This window comes from Excalfactoria chinensis, chromosome 3, assembly GCF_039878825.1.
Source record: "Excalfactoria chinensis isolate bCotChi1 chromosome 3, bCotChi1.hap2, whole genome shotgun sequence".
Classification (NCBI taxonomy): domain Eukaryota; kingdom Metazoa; phylum Chordata; class Aves; order Galliformes; family Phasianidae; genus Excalfactoria; species Excalfactoria chinensis.
Window position 1 is genome coordinate 99606310 of NC_092827.1, and position 19897 is coordinate 99626206.

At 37.8% G+C, this 19897-nt stretch overlaps 1 protein-coding gene across 4 annotated transcripts in view; it reads left to right on the top strand.

Annotated features, from left to right (window-relative positions):
• Positions 1–19897, top strand: part of KIF16B (kinesin family member 16B) — a 126449-nt gene that overhangs the window by 54212 nt on the left and 52340 nt on the right. For 3 of the 4 annotated variants that reach the window (XM_072333335.1, XM_072333337.1, XM_072333338.1), the window contains 8 exons: positions 1200–1337; positions 5668–5750; positions 5926–6014; positions 12609–12641; positions 12965–13018; positions 14558–15913; positions 18629–18787; positions 19588–19690. In XM_072333335.1, coding sequence (XP_072189436.1) covers positions 1200–1337; positions 5668–5750; positions 5926–6014; positions 12609–12641; positions 12965–13018; positions 14558–15913; positions 18629–18787; positions 19588–19690 — 2015 coding nt within the window. The remainder of the gene's footprint in view (positions 1–1199; positions 1338–5667; positions 5751–5925; positions 6015–12608; positions 12642–12964; positions 13019–14557; positions 15914–18628; positions 18788–19587; positions 19691–19897) is intronic. The other variant, XM_072333336.1, reaches the window with a different exon arrangement.

Sequence of the window (19897 nt, forward strand, 5' to 3'; positions counted from 1 at the left end):
GCTGAGAGGTCAGATAATGTAGTTTTGTGTATATCCTGTTGTTAAAAGATGCGTGGATTAAAATTTATATATGAATACCACACAAAACAAACGTTGCTTTGTGAAGTTAAGCAATACGAGTGGAGGTAATCACACGTAATGCACAGAAAGTAGCATAACTGATTGATAAGTGCCTGAATGTAAGGGAATATATAACCTTATTTCAGCCTTTCAGTCTAGAATTGCATGTTACCATAGAATCATAGAGTGACTTAGGTTGGAAGGGATCTTAAAAGTTCATTCAGTTCCAACCCGTTGCTGTGGGCTGGCTTCCCCCCATCAGCTCAGGCTGCCAGGGTCCCATCCAACCTGGCCTTGGGCACCTCTGGGGATGGAGCACACCCACAGCTTTCCAGGCAATCCGTTCAAGTGCCTTGCAACTCTCTGAGTTTAAATTTCCTCCTAACATCTAACCTCAGTCTCCCCATTTAAGTACTGGAAGGCCACAGTGAGGTGTCCCCAGAGCCTTCTCTTCTCCAAGATAGGCAAACCCACATCTCTCAACCTTTCTTCATAGGAGAGGTGCTCCAGCCCTCTGAGCATCTTCTTGGTCCTCCTCTGGACTCCAACAGCTCCACATACTTCTTGTGCTGGGGGCCCAGACCTGGACATAGTGCTGCAGATGGGAGCTGACAAGTGAAGGGCAGAGTAGATGGGGACAGTCCTCTCCCTGCTGCCATCCCTCTGTTGGTGCAGCCCAGTATACTGTTGGCCTTCTGGGTTGCAAGAGCATGCTGCTGGTTCACATACAGCTTTTCATCCATCAGGACCCCCAAGTGCTTCTCTGCTTTCAATGAGTTCATCTCTCAGCGAAATTAGGCAAAAAAAGTCTGTCTCTACAAATACATAAACTTTCCTGTTTTCTTTATGGGAAGAAAAAAAAAAGAGCACTTATTAATCTGGTGCCAAAACATGAGAAAAGACCATTATGTAAAATAAATCAGAAAAAAGCACTTCTGCTGCAATAAAACAACAAAAAAAACGGGTTCAGTGTTTAAGGAATGTGGGAAGTGATGAAGGAAAGAGCAAATATTGCCCAGAAAAAAAATGAGAAGAGACATTTGGAAATATGTAATTCAATATGTCCTTAATGAATCAATATCAGCATGTAAATCTCACTAGTTGTTAGAAGGCTAATTATTCTATTTTTGTATGTTTAGTTCTTCATGGTCTGGATTTGGAAAGTGAGCACTGCATCTTTGAAAATCTTAATGGTACTGTGAATCTAATACCACTGAATGGAGCACAGTGTTCTGTGAATGGAATTCAGATTACTGAGGCCACGCACCTAAACCAAGGTATTACCCAGCATCGTATAGTTTTTGATAGTGTCTTTGTTTCTTTCCAGCAAGACCGCTGAAAAATCTACATGTATATAGAGGGGTCACCATTTAATGCATTTAATTTTAATTCAGTTTCTTCTCATCTGCTGCCCAAGGTGATCAGGAGAGCCATGGACTTCTTGTTCTGTCACAGAACTGCTACGTGGTGTAAAGGGAACTCTTTACTAATTTAAGCCATTTCTTGATTTTCAGTGTGAACTGATACTTACCGTTTGATTTCATTCAAAGCTTATGTGTAAAGTGAACTCCATGGCAGATTGCTTAGATTGCTGTAATAATAAGAGAAGGAATGTTGGTTTCCACATGACTTAAAACAGAGACGTAATTTTCCAGCTCCTCAGAGGTCCAGCCCCACTTAACACACTTGCCAAATCCTCTTGTGCAGCAGGGGGTGCAGAGTAACCCTTACAGATGACACTCAGGGAATTATAAGTTTAATATTAAAGCTTTAAAATCTGGAAATGAAAAAAGCTCCAGGGACAACTGGGGCCAAAGATGTATTTTGTTGGCATGGAAAGAAATGACATCAAATAAGCTGAGGAGCGCTGCAGCAGAGGTTCTGATGTTTTATCTTCCAGGAGAAGCAAGAATACCTTCTCACTAAGCTAAGATCTACAGACCCATTGAGCAGTGAGATTTTGTTGCAGCCCAGCTGCTGATAAGAAGTGCCACTTTACATTCCTAGAAATTAGCTTTCAGAATAAGCTTATGCTAACAATTGAGGAGTACAGTGGACAGAATAGTACTGAGTGAGAAATGGTTGCGTCTTTTTGAGCTCAAGTGCTTCAAAATTCTGCTTACAGAAAGCAAGGAGTTTTGGTGTGAGGAGGGCATGTTGCTGACTGTAAAGTGTCAATCAGAAAGAAAGCCCAACCCCTTTTGTCTTGAAATTGAGTAAATTCTATGGATATCTTGGTGGAAACACTGACAAGAAACACTTGACATGAATTGCAATTGCAATGCCTCATCTTTTCTTAAGCCTACTGCCTTTCAAAGATGGTACAGGTTTGACTGGCCTCAGAAGGCAGGTGGAGTTTGGATGCTATTTCCCACTTCTAGATGATGTATCAACTTGAAATTTGGACTGTAAAGGGTGGAAGCATGGTTTGTTGTTGTTTTGCCTTCTGACTTTCTGTCTAAACAAATTTGCAACTCAGGAAAAGCAGGGAGGAGAAAGGATTGCTTTGAATTACTAAATTGTGCAAAAAAGCTGCCTAGGCTGACCTGTGGACCATGTAACCAGATTGAGTTTGAAGGAAGGGTTACAGCTATGACATCGGGCTAGCAAAGCTGATAAATCAAGTGATTTAACAACTTCTGCACAGTACGTGTATCCTAGCTGTGTTAGCATTTAGTCTCACAGCATGAAGCGCCAGTCTCTTTAAATATCTGATTTGGGTATTGCTGATTATCTGCTGATATATTTAAGTGTTTCCGTTTGTGATAATCTAAAATTCGACACGTTTTCAGATGAACAGTTATTAATAATAATAAAAAAGAGGCATAGTAATTAATTACAACTTCCTTCTTCAGATTAATTCCTGCATTTGTGAATTCTAGCTAATGTGGCCTCTGTGTAAGTGCAACTCATTACACTATTCTTACCTTATTAAGCGCATCTGGTAGAATTTCTAAAAGTAATTGAACAAATATTCACTTAGTTTGCCCTTTACCATAAATTTGTCCTCAGTTTAAACTGTGTTTTCCACTTTTAAGCTAAGGTGCCAACCTTTCTGTAGTTAACATCATCTCTCAAGGTTAGTTTCTTTTTATAGTTTGTTAGTAGAAGTAGTTTTAAAAAGAAAACAATCTGATTTAGAAAGATCTTATTTATAAATAATTTTGTTTGTGTATGATGATATTTGAATACACATTCTTCTTATTTATTTCCTATGCTCTCTGGTCATTTTTGTGTTGGAGTTCACCCATTAAGTTACCAGATCAAAGGACCATAAACGATCAGCTGGTTCTTGTTGCTGTTCTTTATACTGTCAGTGTATCTGTGAAACCTTTTGTTCTTTGCCATTTAACTTTCAAGGAGAAGAAGAATTGTTGCTTAGAGTAAACAAATAAAAAGCAAACTGCATAGCAAATCCAGTTATGTTTCCATGACGACATTAACGCTGTGCATTTGCATTCTGATGGGGAACTGCATTGTTTAATAACAGATAAACTAACCTGATGCTTAGGAATTATTTGACAGCATGGCTTTGATCAAAACTTTTCTTTCTTTAATAGGTTTTCATGTTGCATATCTCAGTTCTGTCAAATGGAAGTTAAGACTGTAGTTATTCCTTAATACTAGCATAATTAAAAAATAACAAGCATGTAGAGGTCCCATAATGCAAAAAGTAGCACGATGATTCAATAATGCCTATGACATCCTAGAATAAAAAGGAGGAATGTAGTAGGAGAAGAGGGAGAATTATATTTCCCCTTGTAATCTGCTCTTTCACCATCCTGGCGTATTAAATTGAGCAAAGTGGTCTAGCGGTTGGCAACCCTGCTCATGGCACAAGTGGGTGGAACTACAGGATCTTTAAGGTCCCTTCCAACCCAAACTTTCAGTGATTTTAAATACTTCCATAAGTGTATAATGTGACATGCACGCATCTCCTTCCCCCTGTTGAGACTGAAGCCAGATCCTCCCCTGCTAGTCTCATGACCATATGATTTGGAGAGGTACTGGAAGAGAAACATAGTCGTTGTTCATATGATCTGCCATCTGGTTTTGAATGTCATGTGCTGTTTTTAAGCCTTTCTCCTGTTTTTTTTAGATGCGTGAAGTTAGGAACATGAGTCTATATTTATATATTCATTTATTTAAGTACCTACCTTCTATCTAGTAGCGCGGTCAAAAATATTCACAATTATATTAATCTTCATCTGAAAGTAACCAAAGTAATTTTACTGAAATCCTGACCATCTCCTCTGCTAAAGTCATCAAAACAGCCTTCCCAGCAGACAGCAAGAATGGGGTACAGAGGTGTTTGTGCCTTTTGCCACCATGTGAAGACCAGCAACAGTTACACCCCTTCTACTGTAGTATCATGACTACCAGGGACCCCTTTTAATATGCTTACATTAAACAATAAATGTGCCTGGCACACTTCATGAAGGAAAAGTCAACTGGTTGTGTCACATAAATCATGAAGCTGGTATCAAAATGCCTTTGCGATACAATCTGCATACGGGTCAATGAAACATTACTCTTTTTAAGATCCAACAAGGTAAACTGTTTGGTCCAAGATTTGATCTGTTGTGTAGACAGCAAGAAGTGATAGGGTGATTGTAAGTGCCTTTTGTCATTGATTAATCAAGACCAAATGACCTTATTGGGGTCGATGTTCCTAACTGAGCTAATTTTAGGAAGACTGCTCCTTATTAAGGACAGCATTTCATTCTCACATGCTAACAATTTGCATGAAGAGATTGTAGGTGCCTTTTTTTTCAGGTTGTAAGAGTAATAAAATCATTTTTCTTCTAAAAGTAATTCACAGACTGACAGCTAAATGCTTGATTTTGTTGTGGTTAACTTGTAAGGCTTCACTGTTACGAGAGTAGTGAAACATCACAGAAAATGTGCTTTTAGTAGGAGAGTTCTAATCTAGGCATCACCATCCTTACAATGTTATAAGAATTGCCCAGAATCACATTATATCTGGATCTGTACCATAACTGATCAAATACTGTAATGGAGAGGAAGTGAGCAGATTCTTCCCTGAGAAAATAAGTATTGAGTATAAAGGACTAATAATGTTCTGAGTGATGGCAGACTTCAGCATTCTTCTACAGAAAGAAGAAAAAGGTTATTGGGACCACAAATGAAGGAAAAGTAGAGCTTTCAGTTTAGGTGGAATGAATTTTTACTTCAAACAGTAGTGGATGAATGATTAGTTTGTCCTTAGTCATATTTATGGATGTTCCCATGGTGTTTGGTACCTGCTGGTAGCCTCCAAAGTAGTACTGTTATAGAGTGGATAGGTCAAATTGAGTCAGCTGCTATGAGTTCTTCCTCTTCTTATCCTTAATCTAAACTGCATGAGTATGGTTGACCTTAGTGTGCACGAACATTCTTTTAAGTAGGAAGAAGAAGGAATAAAATATGCACATCTGTTCACAAAGCCGTGACTATATGTTGTTATACACTTGAATTGTCAAAACACATTTTCATTTTGTTCTTATTTAATGGAAAGCTTTGCTTACATATTAGATGACTGACAAATCATTCGGCATTTCCTGGTACATTCTGTTGACAGTAAATGATATGTGTTTTTCTCATTAGGTGCTGTGATATTACTTGGAAGAACCAATATGTTTCGCTTTAACCATCCCAAAGAAGCTGCTAAACTAAGGGAAAAAAGAAAGGTAAGATTAAATCAGCATTTGGGGGAACTTAAATCCCTTCACACTTCCTCGCTAATACAGACATACCATGATCGTTGTAGAATTTGTTTTGTTTTGCTTCCCATCGAATATCTCATGAAGTGAAGCAAGCACATCAGTTTTTGTCTAACACATACATTTTATGATCTGTTGTTAGAGCGGACTGCTGTCTTCCTTCAGTTTGTCTATGACAGATCTTTCAAAATCTTGTGAGAACCTATCGGCTGTTATGCTTTATAATCCAGGGTGAGTATATTCAAAAATGCTGTAGTAAAAATTGCAATTGTTCTTCATTTTACTTGTTTGAATGCTCCAAACAGCACTATTAGAAACCATTTTGCTCTCAATGCAGTAGTATATACATACTAAATAATGGGCTTCTGAATGAGGTGATAACTTTTGCAAAATGTTATTTGAACTGAAAATTCACATTCGTTCTAGAAAATGGGCTAAGAGGACAATAAGGAACTTTCCATCCTGCTTAAAATTTCCTTTTAGCTGGGATCTCGCTGTTGAAATGCAAGAACTGTAACTGCACCAGCAAACAGCCTTGCTAACAAATCTGGCACAAAGAAAGTTGTTGTACTTGGAGTTCCAGAGGAAATATTTGGCATTATATAACTGGGGCTGTTGAGCGCAGTGATGATAATGCAAATTTTACATTTAAGCTTTCTTCACAATTACAAGCTGACTATTTTTCATAAGAAAAATTCATTGTAAACAGAAAATTTAAGATTTCTCAAGTTTGTATAAAACCAATGGAGACCAAGTTAGGGTATGGAAAGCCATTTTATTGTTCAGTTAGAAAGAAAGAGAATGTTTGTTGTGGAGAAGCTGATTTTAATGTCTTTACCAGTGTTCTTTAAGTGATTTACATTCTATTTTCTTTTTTTTCTGTCCAGTAGTTAGTGCTTGTGTTTTACATTGAGAATGAGATGATACTCTTTAACCACTGAAAAATTGTCAATGAATTGAATTACAGGCTTGGGTAGAGCAGATTTATTCCTCAATTTTACTGTGGGGTTGTCCTATACCTGTTAGAACTTAAGGAGATCAGATAGATAATAACTGCAACTTAAACAGTGTGTTCAGTACTGAGTGTACCTAACAACGTTGCTTCAAATGTGATTGTTGCTCTTTTGCTAGCTACTTACACGAGAGTTTGTGTAATAACATTGCATCAAATGATGCAATTATTGCTCCTTTGCTGCTGAACTACCCAAAATGAACACAAGGAAGGGAGCCAGTTGGTCATAAATTGCCTTTTTATTTTTGAGATGGAGAAGAAAGAGAAGGTTAAGGAAAAAAATAAGTGTGAATATATTTGTATCATTTCTTTCCTATTTCCTTAACTTTTTCAAATGGTTTCATCAGATCTTCTAATGACAACTGTTAGTACTGTATTTCCTGAGGGCTATGGAAAGTTCTTATTTTCTTTGTTTCACAAGGTATTGATCTACACTGGGGTACCACAAGCTTTCCCTGCATAGTTTCTCTTATATTGTTAGGAATAAATGCGTTCTACTGCACAGTGCTGCTCTTGACTTTACAGAGCATAAATTAGGACAGATTGTTTCAGAATAGCTTCACTTTTTTAGCCTTTCAGATTTACAGCAATATATGACAGCATGGACATGCCCATTTGAAGGTAGGGTTCAGAATGAGTTCTCTTACTATCAAGTTCATACTGCTACATCCTGTCTTGCACAGAGGATTTATTCCATGATCCTTTTGTAAAAGTAAATTAAGAAGAAGTTACTTGATGTAGGATGGAGCAGCTCTCAGTAAATTCTTTTTATAGTCTTTCCTTCCAACATTTAGTGGAATATCATTTCTTTTTTCTTCATCACTTCTTCCAGTAGCTCGCCTTATTTTCCTGGAACTCTTTCTGAACTGCATTTCAGGAATGGGTATTTTGTCTTACTTAATTTGTAAATGCAAGCAAGCATTGTGCTTAAGGCTCACATTACAGGAGGAGTGCATGTCTGTCACTTGTTTTTAATCAATAATAGCTATTTATTCTAGTTACTACTAAGTACATTTGTTTTTTGGAGTGAGGAAGCTCACAGTAGTTGCCAGTTCATTATTTAGTCTTTTATGCCTATATTTAGATACTTTAACAATGTTGAAAACAATATATGCCATAACTTATAATACACTTCGCCCATGCAGAGCAGAGGTGGTTCTCATTCTAATAGATCCGTGAGTAAAGAAAAAGTATCTCAAATATGGCAGGTTTTACAGCTTCTATGTCTGCTGCAACAGGAAGGTAGACTCTGAAGCCTTCACTGCTGTTTGACTGAGCTTTGTCTTGTAAATTAGTGGAAGAAAGCCTGTTCCACAATCGATGCAGCTTTATGGACAGCAGTTTGGCAAGAGCAGCTTTTCAGCTTAGGCTCCGTGACAGTTTTAAGTTTATTTGTGTTGGTGCTAGAACTGTTTTCTTTCCTTTTCCTCAATTGTGACAGTACTGTTTCTTTGTTTATGAGCTTGTCCAAATAGGCGTAATTCCACAGAAATTAACATTTTCAGGGGAAACAGGTGGCTGAGGTAATTACAAGTTAAAAAACATGCTTGGAATAAAGTAGTTCCCAAGCATTTAGGGCTCAGTAATATTCAAAGCAAGTGGTTCAATGTCCGTAAAGAGTCGGCTTGCAATATAGGACATGGACCATTACAACAATGGGCTGAGGTATGCTCAGTAGCAGTCCAATTGTGTTCTTTCCTTTGTTTGTGGGATGTCTGTAGATGGCCAGCATTGTGCCTGTTGTTAATTTGCTACTCCCAGCCTTTTTTCCCTCTAGTTTCAGTTCTGATAACCTAAAGGCTGGTAGCCGAATTTGCAATTTCTGGGAGCTGCAATAAACATTTTGTAGTGCTTAGAGTCCATACCAATCAGTGGTGGAAGGACAGCCTGTGGGCTACTCCTTTCAGTTGTGATGAGAGCAAATGACATAGATGACTGCTGCTTTGTATATGTGTGTGTGTGTGGCTATGAAGTGTCCTCATGTAGCTGGTTGAAGTTTTTGGATTTCTGGATGTGTCATTAAGAGATCGTTTCCTTTGAAGCTGTATGGGATCTGGACTTATTTCAGAGCTTGAGAGAAAGTGATAGCGCCTGATTTAAAATACTGTGTACTTAAAAGAACAATAAAAGAAAACAAAACCAAAGGAACTCTTAATGATCTGCAATACCTCTCTTAAAGCACATGGCATTAGCTGGTTTCTCAGCCCTGTTTTCAGAGTACATTGTGCTTGTTATTCTGAAATGATGAAAATGAGAGAGTAGGGACAGCTTATGCTCCTTTGAAAAAGATTCAGCTTTTGAACAGGCTTGAAGTTCTTGCAACTAAATGCAACTAAAAGCACTCCTTTTTTTTCCTTTGGAAAGAAAACCCATATCACCACATTAGCTCTGTAGGCTAAGAATAATGTCCAAATTAGCAGTTGATTTGTAAACTTTGTTTTTCAACCCCCAGACATTTAGTGGTGGTCACTGTGGTCACCGTGACATCACGTATAACAAGATCTCTGCACTACTTTAGCACGTCTGCTCAGTGCCAGTTGAATTCACTGAGACTTCATTCCACCTTCAGCTCCATATGGTTATTCCCAACTTCTTTTCTACGCTGAAGTTTTGTTTTCTTTAAAGATAATAACACACAGATTTTTTGCTCATTTTATTTCTGCGTTCCTCACATGAAAATTGTTGTTACCTTTAAATATATTTTCAGGTGGGTGGTCTGTGTGTGTGACTTCTGTTGTGTGGGTTTTTTTGTTGGGTTAGTTGTTGGTTTCCTGTAAATGTTGTCTTACTGTACCAAAGCCTTTGTTCTGCTCGTTCCCAATCTTTTTCTCTAATCCAGTGTCATGCGACACTGCTTTAGGTAATAAGCTTTGGATAAAACAGTTTTTCTCATAGATTTGTGTTGAAGATTTCATTTGTGGGCCTTTTGTAAGCTATATTATACTGTAACTGTGAAACCACTCATGAGAAACCTTGATTTGTCTTCAGGATGTTGGTTTTCTTTTTGAATTAATCTCATGCATTGAGCTACTGAACAGAATTGTGGCGTCTTTGTTGTCTTGCTAGTATTCAGTCTTTCCTAATAGATGTAGCACCAGATCACGCTTTTGTGCTGTGTAAATTAGGCTATTGTGGCATTGAACCAGTCCAACTGACTTCCTTTTCTCTACAGCTTATCTGCACTGTCCTTATCTCTAGATATAGCATGTTTTCCAGGAAAATGGTGGCTATTTTAATTCTACACTGATCTGATTAAGTTCTTTTATGGTAGATCTACAGAAGAAGAAGGAGTAGATTCTAGTCTTTAATATCTGTATATGTATATATCTATATATATATATTAATTTCAAGCTAATACTTTTTTTTTTCTATTCTAAGCAGAGATTATGTGACAAAGTACTTTATTAAGGATAGGCTGAACCACAGAACATCAGTCTTGCATCTGTACTTTGTCATATTGGCAGTGATTTCTTACAGCCAGTTCTGTTTTTGGTGATGCTGGGTCTTTATTTTAGTAAACTCTTTAAGAGGGGAAGTTCCTGCTATCACTGCTACTCCTGCTTCCCCAGATCTTCTTCTGTTCTGAAATAACTCTGAACTCATAATTAGTTTGAAGCAAATGTTGCAGAAGTAGCGGCATCAAAAATCATGAATTCCTAAATGTGTGGAGAAAATGAACATCCAGATAGGGAAGACCCATTGTTTTTACCCCTGTGGAAACAGAGGCTGCAGTGTGAGCACCATGGCTGGAGAACAGAGACACTGCAGAGCCTTCAGTGGAGCTCCAACCACGCTGAGTATCACTGCATCTACACAGCAGCAATACACAGGGCTGCATTAGGCCTTCAGTTCGTAGGACTATACCTTACTTCTCCCAAATGCATTGAAGGTACATTTTTAGAACAGCTGGATGTAGTGGTTGGAAGCTGTTGGTTGGGATGTTGATGGTGATCCGCAGTTATCTTTGGGAAGCAGCCATTTACCCAGGAGAATGAACTGCTTTTGTGTAGTTCATTCCTGTCCTTCCTGAAGAGCCCTTTCAGCAGCTGGAGCTTTGCTTTGGTGTAAAGTAAAACTGACTGTCACTGCCAAAGGTGGTAGAGATGCTTCATCGAGAAGAAAATCACAGAATTTTCACCACAGACTTGTTTTTAGTTCAATGACTGCTGTGAGGGCTTGTTTTCCTTCTATCAGATCTCAATGAAAAGCCACTTATCATTTTTTATGTGCGTATAAAATGTTAGCCAAATCTTGTGTTTTACAAGGCTGTCACAGTATCAAGAGATTTTGCTTTGGGTTTTGTGCATTATGTTAGCAGATCAGAAATGTTTTATTTCTCTGTGGCTTAACTAAGCATGGGCATACTTGTAAATCATCTTTGCTGACTATGTTAGCAAACATGGCTTGCATCTGACAGTGCTTAATGGACATCTGTATTCCTGAACTCCAGATCCCCAGGATCTGTGTTATTTTGGACTGAGATAACGATGAATATGGCCAAGCCCTGGCCAAGAAGTGAACAGGGCTATGAATTCTAGAGGCAGACTGCAGCAAAACAGAGGGATTTTCAAATGTTCATTAGTTGTCATCTCTTCTTGTGCTCTGTCGTTGTGCCTACAAGTGTCCATCCCAGACATACTCTTAGGGGAAAGAGAGCTCTTGGTGAAACATTGATTTGAAGGCTCTGAATGACTGGAGCTGTGTGTAGAAATCTATATTTGCTAATCTCTTAGGCATTGTCGAGGGCATTTTTAATATAAGTTTGTGAGAAATGGGGGAAAACGGTGTTTTTAAAACTGATGTTTCTTCACTAATGCAGAGGTTAAAATGATGCTTTTTGGGCATTTTGGAGTCATGGTTTACTTGAATTATTTTATCATATTAGTGGTGTATTTTTTGCATGTTTCTAAGGGCAATTCCTTTTTGCCACAGATAATTCCATGACTTTGGAAAGAAATATTAAATACACCATAGTTTTAAAGCACCTGCCTACTTAATTGCAATCGTGACATCTTAAATTGCAGTTCCACAAATAATTCAAGTTAGATCACGATGCAGTCTTGTGTTTTTTTTTTCACTGTTAATGAACCATCTCACCTGCAAACTGCTAAAGCCATAACAGGTCTGAAATAACTGGAGATTTGTGTGTTTAGTTGAATGTTTCAGCCCACGTTCAGGCTCTTTATGCTTTAAAAAAAAGGCACATAAAATATTTATTTTGGAAGTTTGCCTTAAAGAATATAAATCTGTTGGAGGAAATTAAAATAAGAGGGGGACTTCTGTACAACTGTAATAACAGCCGGTATTAAGAGTGACGGAAAATACTTTCTCATGATTACTCAGAACCGTATCAAACTAAGCATATTAAAAATCTCAAAGTATTTGAGATAAAGAAGCTAGTGTTGTGTTCTGTGCTGGAGTGTTTCACTTTGCAGGATTGTGCTTTTTCAGCCTCACTGATGGGCATCACAGGGATGTGTTGTTTCTCTTGGGAGGGAGAGGCAGAACTACGAGCATGCTGTAGCACTGTTTCAGAGCTCTTTTCAGTTCTCGTAGCTGGCCAAGCTAATAAACCACAGGATTATCAGCATCGATTAACGACCATTGGCATTTGTAAAACATGTTCAGAAAGAATCACTATGTAAATTTTGCTTTGAATTGTAATGTAATTGACTGTTCTATGGATCTACCCTGTTTAACCTCTAATAAAACAAACTGCTGGTCATGTTAAAATATTCTATACTGCTATTGTGGTTTTTCTATCAATTCTTCTCTTAATTGATTGCTCTCTTTCCCCCTACCTCCCATGGCAGTCTTTTCCCTGTAAAAGGACCGATCTGTTTAAGGTAGAGAAATTCAATTCCTATCTATTGATTGCCACGTCCGCATGTAGTTAACTTACAGAGGCTATCCTAATCATTTATGTCTTTTTATCTTTACTTTTTACGTAGTTTTTTTCTGCTCCCCTAGAAATTCATTTTCTGTTTGTTCTCAAGTGTCTGACAGCATGATATCTAATTTGTAACTCTAATGAAGGAAATATTTTCTGTTATTGTAGAAAGTAGTTCATAAAACTTTTTTCATTCACATCCTTGTTAGAGTATTTTGAGCAGACGCTGTGAAATGCACTGTATGTTGTTTTTCTAATAGTCATTATTTTTTTCATCAGACTGGAATTTGAGAGACAACAACGAGAGGAACTTGAAAAATTAGAAAGCAAAAGGTAACATCGTTCTCTGGTCTTTGTGTATGTGTTTGTATGTATGTATGCATGCACACGTCATAGGCTCATTTGAATGATCAGTTTTGAATAACAGTGTTGTTAAGTTGGGGATGCTGATGCAAATATCTGTGTCTTCTTGTTTTCTCTTCCCCCCTATGAAACTTCAGTTATTTCCCTGAAGTACTGTAGGTTCTCACTGATTAATAACCAGACAATAACCAAATAGACAAGCTTCATTGTAGCTGTGATCTTTAGCAAAGTAAATACTAAGCAACATTAGTATTGATGCGTGCATACTAATAATACCAGAACATGATTTAAAACACAAAAGGAAGTATTGTCATCTGGGGAACTGACCTGACTGATCTGATTCATCATACCAGCTAGGATTTTAAAAGTAATAGATTTCATCTTGTTGGAGATCATGGCACTGATTAGACTCAAAAGCTGAAAGACACTTTGTTTGCTTGGTTTCGAAAGAGCTTTTTACATACTTGGAATAAGTTAAGCTAAAAACCAAAACAGATGATAACACTAAAAAGCCCAAACCTAATTTCGGAACAATTAGAAGATGTAGAATCACTGATACTTATTTGTTCTGTTGATAAGCCTTGAGTTCACATTATACGTGTGCTTTAATTCATCAAGTCTCAGTTCTTCGGATCTCACATGGAACTCACTAGAACCTTTAAATGAGTTATTGCATGTGATGTGATTTATTTAAAGTTATTTCAACTGCATCTGTCCCTAAACTTATATTCCTGTTTAGCAGTCAGTCCGTTAGGTACATTAAAAGAGAAGGCAAAGTTTCTGTTCCCCTATTGAATCAATTTTGGTGAGGCAAATTTCAAATAAAGTCCTATTGTTAAATTTTGTCTGTATGAAAATAAGCATGTGCATGTGTAAATATAAATGCTTACTCTTCACTGTTCACTGTATTCCATCAATATTTTTATTGGCTAAGATAGAGCTAACAGTCTAGCAGTATTCCACCAGCATAAATGCTATCTAACATGTTTTCTTATAGTTTTGTATATCTGTGGTTTTGCATGTTGAAATCTGTGCTGTTGTCTCAAGGATTCATTTGTTTCCAGGGAGTATAAGATTTTAACCTGTAGCAAAACAAAATTGTTTAAAAAGTAGTAAAAATGTGATATATGTTATAAAATTCCTATCTAAACCTTTTTAAGTTCCTAGGGTTTTGTTGTCATAGAATCATAGAATGGCCTGGGTTGAAAAGGACCACAATGATCCGGTTTCAACCCCCCTGCTATGTGCAGGTCACCAACCACCAGAGCAGCTGCCCAGAGCCACATCCAGCCTGGCCTCGAATGCCTCCAGGGATGGGGCATCCACAGCCAACTTGGGCAACCAGTTCCAGTGCATCACCACCCTCTGAGTGAAAAAATTCCTCCTAAGAACCAACCTAAACCTCCTCTGTCTCAGTTTAAAACCATTCCCCCTTGTCCTATCACTGACCTCCCTCATAAAAACAAAAAAAAAAAGATGGATATATTTCATGTAAGTGTTTTCTTGCAGGAAACAGATAGAAGAGATGGAGGAAAAACAAAGATCCGACAAAGCAGAGCTGGTAAGAATGCAACAAGAAGTAGAGTCACAGCGCAAGGAAACAGAAATAGTACAGCTGCAAATTCGAAAGCAGGAAGAGAGTCTGAAGCGCAGAAGCGTTCACATTGAGAGCAGGTTGAAGGATTTGCTGGCTGAAAAAGAGAAATTTGAAGAAGAGAGGCTGCGGGAACAACAGGAGATAGAACTTCAAAAGAAAAAGCAGCAGGAGGAAATTTTTGCCCATGTCAAAGAGGAATTGCAGCGCCTACAGGAACTTAATCATAAAGAAAAAGCAGAGAAAATGCAGATTTTCCGAGAACTAGAAAAACTTAAACAGGAAAAGGACGAACAGTATATTAAGCTGGAATCAGAAAAAAAGAGAATCGAAGAGCAAGAAAGGGAGCAGGTGATGCTTGTGGCTCATCTAGAAGAACAGCTTCGAGAGAAGCAGGTCATGATTCAGCTCCTCAAGAGAGGCGACGTTCAAAGAGTCGAAGAAGAGAAGAGAGATCTTGAAGATATCAGGGAATCTCTTTTGAAAGTCAAAGAAGCCCGATCTGAAGATGAAGAAAACTGTGAAGAGTTAGAAAAAGCACAGCATAGCCTTATAGAGTTTAAAAAGAAACAACTAGAGCAGTTGACTATTCTGGAAAAAGATTTAGTTCAACAAATGAATCACCTAGAAAGGGAAATAGCACATGAGAAAGAAACTCTGGAAAGTTTAAAACTTGCTGAGGAAGAGCTTGTAAATCCCAAGAAGGATGATGAAAACTTTGGCGACGCTGTTCTCAAGGCTGAAGAATTTGACATGATAAAGATGGCAGAATACAGGCTTCAATCTAAAGTACGCCAGCTTCTGTACCTGAATAGTAATCATTTGCCAGCTCTGTTGGAAGAAAAGCAAAGAGCCTCTGAAGTCCTTGATGGAGGCTTGTTAGGATTAGATAATACTCTGTATCAAATAGAGAAAGAAATAGAAGATAAAGAAGAGCAGCTTGCACAATATAGAGCTAGCACAAATCAGTTGCAGCAGCTTCAAGAAACATTTGAGTTCACAGCCAATGTAGCTCGGCAGGAAGAGAAAGTTTGGAAGAAGGAAAAAGAAATCCTTGAATCAAGGGAAAAACAACAGAGAGAGGCACTGGAACAAGCTGTAGCTAAGTTAGAAAGAAGGCACTCTGCTTTGCAACGTCGTTCTACTATAGACTTTGAAATTGAAGAGCAGAAGCAGAAGCTTGCCACATTGAACAACAGCTGCAGTGAGCAGGCAGGCCTGCAGGCAAGTCTGGAAGCTGAGCAAAAAGCCCTTGAACAAGACCGGGAGCGGTAAGTGTTAGGATACCATCAATATTTAGAGCCTGTAATTCACAGAAGTTGAATCATTTTATGCCTTAGATTTTGAGGGGGCAGTTTGTTGTGTATCCCACTGTTTGAGCTTCTGATTTTAAGTAGTTTGCTCACAACTGAGGCTGCCTGTTGCTTTTTAGGTATTTCAAGTAAACCAGTGGGATGTTTGATTTTTTGCTACTGGCTTTAGGGCTAATATAAGTAGGCCAGCCATATATTAGTGTAAAATATACTGATGCTTTCATACAGCCCTGTGTGACAGAAGCATTGTCTGTACCCTTCTACGTACACATGATATTTGGAGCTGTACTGTAGCATTCATGCCAGGTGTGGAAGGCTCAGAGGAAAGTGATTCAGATAAGGAGGGTTCTTCCTTTGCAGGATAGGAAGAATTATTTATTTAATTTTTGGCCTAAGCAAAAATCCGCTGGGATTGGTGGACTGAATCCATGCAGTTTGGAGAAAGGGCAAAATGGGCATTTTAAAACGTGTTGTCTGATTTGCTAATGCTGGAGCCTGAAAACCTGTCATTACTGGTGGAAAAAAAAGCGATTTTATTTTTCATGAGGTAGAATTTGTGGTGTGATACTTAAATTTTATAGTGATTATGTGATTCTTCTTTTGGAAACACTTCAAAGCAGATGCTCGATGAGAAAAATCACTGAAAAAAAATACCTATCAGTCGCCATATCCGTGAGCTCTTCTGTATCCCATTTCTTTTAAAGTGTTATCAGAAGATTAGAGTTCCTTTCTACACCCTGCATGGAGAGCACTCTTTCAGCATTCAAAGCTGTTTTGTGTGGCTTTTAGTTAGAAGTTTTCAGTACTGAGTTATCGTTCTGTCACAGATGTTTGCCTTTATTTTTGTAATTGTCTTGAAGGAGGTATAATCTAGCTTGCTGCACTGAGCATCTCACTTGAATAAAGCCATCTAGAAGCAACTGGAGGTTCCAGTTAACTTCTTAGTTAACCCTCAAGAGGTTGCTGGGTTGTGTGGTAAGTGAGAAAAAATATCATGTCAGCGAGAGGAATGAAACTGGAAAAAGATTCTAAAGAAGTGAAAGAATTTATTTTTTTTTCCCCTTGTTTACTTTAAAATTCTCTTGCACAAACTAAATTCAACTTTGCATCTTTCAGTGAGTGCCCCGAGAGCCCTGAATAACTCAGTGCAGATTGTCATTGACGTACTCACAGAGAGCTCTGAATTCTTGTGATTTAAAGCAATAGAATGAGGACTGTGTAACTGTAAAGTCACCTCTGAGGCAGTGGGATGCATCACTCCAAAGGGGCAAGGAGCAACTCACTGACAGATGCATCACAGCTGGATAAGATTATAGCTAGAGGAAATTATTTCTTTTGATAGGAGGCTGTTTACAAATTGGGGGATAAGGTATGTTCCCTTCATATAATTCTGATTTTTGTGGTTAAAATCATTTTCCATAGATGGAAACACTCCCCCATATCCATCAGCTATCTCCCATCCACTTTCCTGCAGGATGCAAGATTGTTTTGCTGCTAATCATAAGAAAGAGATGGTTTCTGGCTGTGCTGCGGGAAGTATTCAACAAATGAAGTAACAGTTCAGCCTGCTTTACTCCTGCCTAAGCCCCTCAGCATTTGTGCTCTCTTCAGTTTTCTGTACTAACCTTCAGGAGGGAATAAAATAGTTGTAGCATTATACTTCAGTCTGGATACACGCAACTGCAATTGAGGCGCTAGAATCCTTTCTTTGAATCATTCCCCTTCCTTCTGCAAGAACTCCTCTTTTACTCTGTAATTTTAAGTAAACCTGAGAAAAACAATTACCTTTAGAGACAAAAGTTGTAATGGCAATGAGGAAGTTTATTACTGCGTTACTAATCTAATCTTGGCTGCATTTTAAGTGAAAACCGTGCTCTGCAGGTTGCTTTGTTAAAATAGAGTTTGACTAAGTGATAAATATTGCAAGAAGTGCTTCTTATTTTATACTGGATGCCTCAGGCGTTTTCGGTCTAAACTACTGTATCTGATTTTATATATTCTATTCTGTGCATAAGTCTGGATGATGTGGTATTTATTCTATGGTTAGAGAAAGTGAGGTGATCTCTGATTCAAAAGATGATTTCTAGATTATGTGAAATTAATACTAGACTTTTTATTTTGTAAATTTCCGACTGTGTGTATGTGCGGACAGGACGAATAACTTAAAACGTAGTACGAGTTATATATATAGCATACAGCTATTAAGATTTTCTTAGGAAATGTGTCCTGCCGTGTTGCTGGATTTGGTTGTCTTTTTTCTTGGGATTATTGCTATATTTTGAGATATTTATTTCCCCATACATTCATTTACTTCACACTAGAAGGTGAATAACTGAGATCTTCAATAAAGTTCTGTAATGAGGGAAATCTTATTCAAATTACCCTAATAGATATGTTTAGTCTTCCTGAATGAATATTTAATGCACTGAGGTAGATACTGCTGAAAGATTTTGATGTTGTTTTATTTAGTTTAGCTTTGCTGTGATAATTTCTTGAGCCATCCCTACTTTCCTATCTACATTTGCTTAAAGAACAATTAGTATGCTTGTATCTTCATAAATATTGATAGCGAAGATCTTACATACATGGATTACAGTGTAAGTACAGGAACTGTGGGAAGCAATGACACCTTAAAACAGTCAACATGAATTACCTTTTAAATTTTCGTTGTAGCCTGGACCAGGAAATCCAGCAACTGAAGCAAAAAATATATGAGGGTGATGGTGGTCAGAAAGGAAATCATGAAACGTTAGAGGACAGACTGTCCCATAGCAATTCCCCAACAAGCCCAACAAAGCCACAGCCACCCTCTGCTCCGCTGGTTGATGACAGGTGGGTAACCTGGGTTTGATATGAATGGAGTAGGAAATAAATACTTTGAAAGATTGTCCTGACAGCATTGGACTGTAGTTAAATCCAGTAACTATATTTAAAGAAGAGTCTGGAAATAAATTTGCAATGCTTTAAATAACCAACAGGCTTATCTGTTACTCTTGCACCATTTAGTTTTTGAATGCAGGTTTGTGAAATTCTAAAATTAGATGGATTTTGCATCTACAGTTATTGTCTGTGTGATATTGCTTTATATGTACTAAAAGCAACAAAACAAGTGCAATTACATTAAGCCTTCTTAACAGGACAGTTGCTAGCTATTACTGTTTTAAAATCTATTCTTTCCTTCCTATGTTCTTTTTATTCTTATATTTATGGTTATTAATACCAACTCTTGGAATGTTCTTTCTGTTCAAAGACCACACATTTGGTAGCATGAGTTACCCATAAAAGCAAACCATAGAGTGATAAAAATACAACCTCAGCCTCTGTTTCTTCATCTCCCTTATCCTCACTGCCATTTGTGCGTGAAGATAGATGCAAAGTGGTGACTTAACCTGTGGTCCATTGAATTGTGTAATTGTGATAACAAATTATTTAAACTGTAAACCTTTGGCTGCTAAATGAACACTTGTTCAAAAAATCTATGTTGGTTAAGGACAGATAAAGCTTGTCTAACATTAAGCCTGCCAGTTTAGAGTTGTGCGGTAGGGTTTGTAAATGTTTCAGAGCGCCTTCTAGCCTGTCTCAGATTTTGTCAAAGAATGTGCTTATTTGCTTTTCCTACTTGTATCTCGTAGGATAAATGCCTTTATTGAACAAGAAGTGCAGAGAAGGCTCCAAAACATCCATCATAAAGCTGATAATGATGGTAACCTGTTCTGGTCTACAGTAAGTTTAAAGGTGAGCAAAGATGGGTAAGAAATCCTGACCTTCAGTACTGCATGTGCATACACAAAGTAATTATTTTTGTTCGACAATTTTCATGTTTTCCTGCATTAACTCCAATTTATCATATATATATACATATACATATAAATCAGGGCTGTTCATTTTAGGTCCTCCTGTTCTTGTTTTCTAGTGGCTGTATTTTGTTTTATTTCAGTTTGC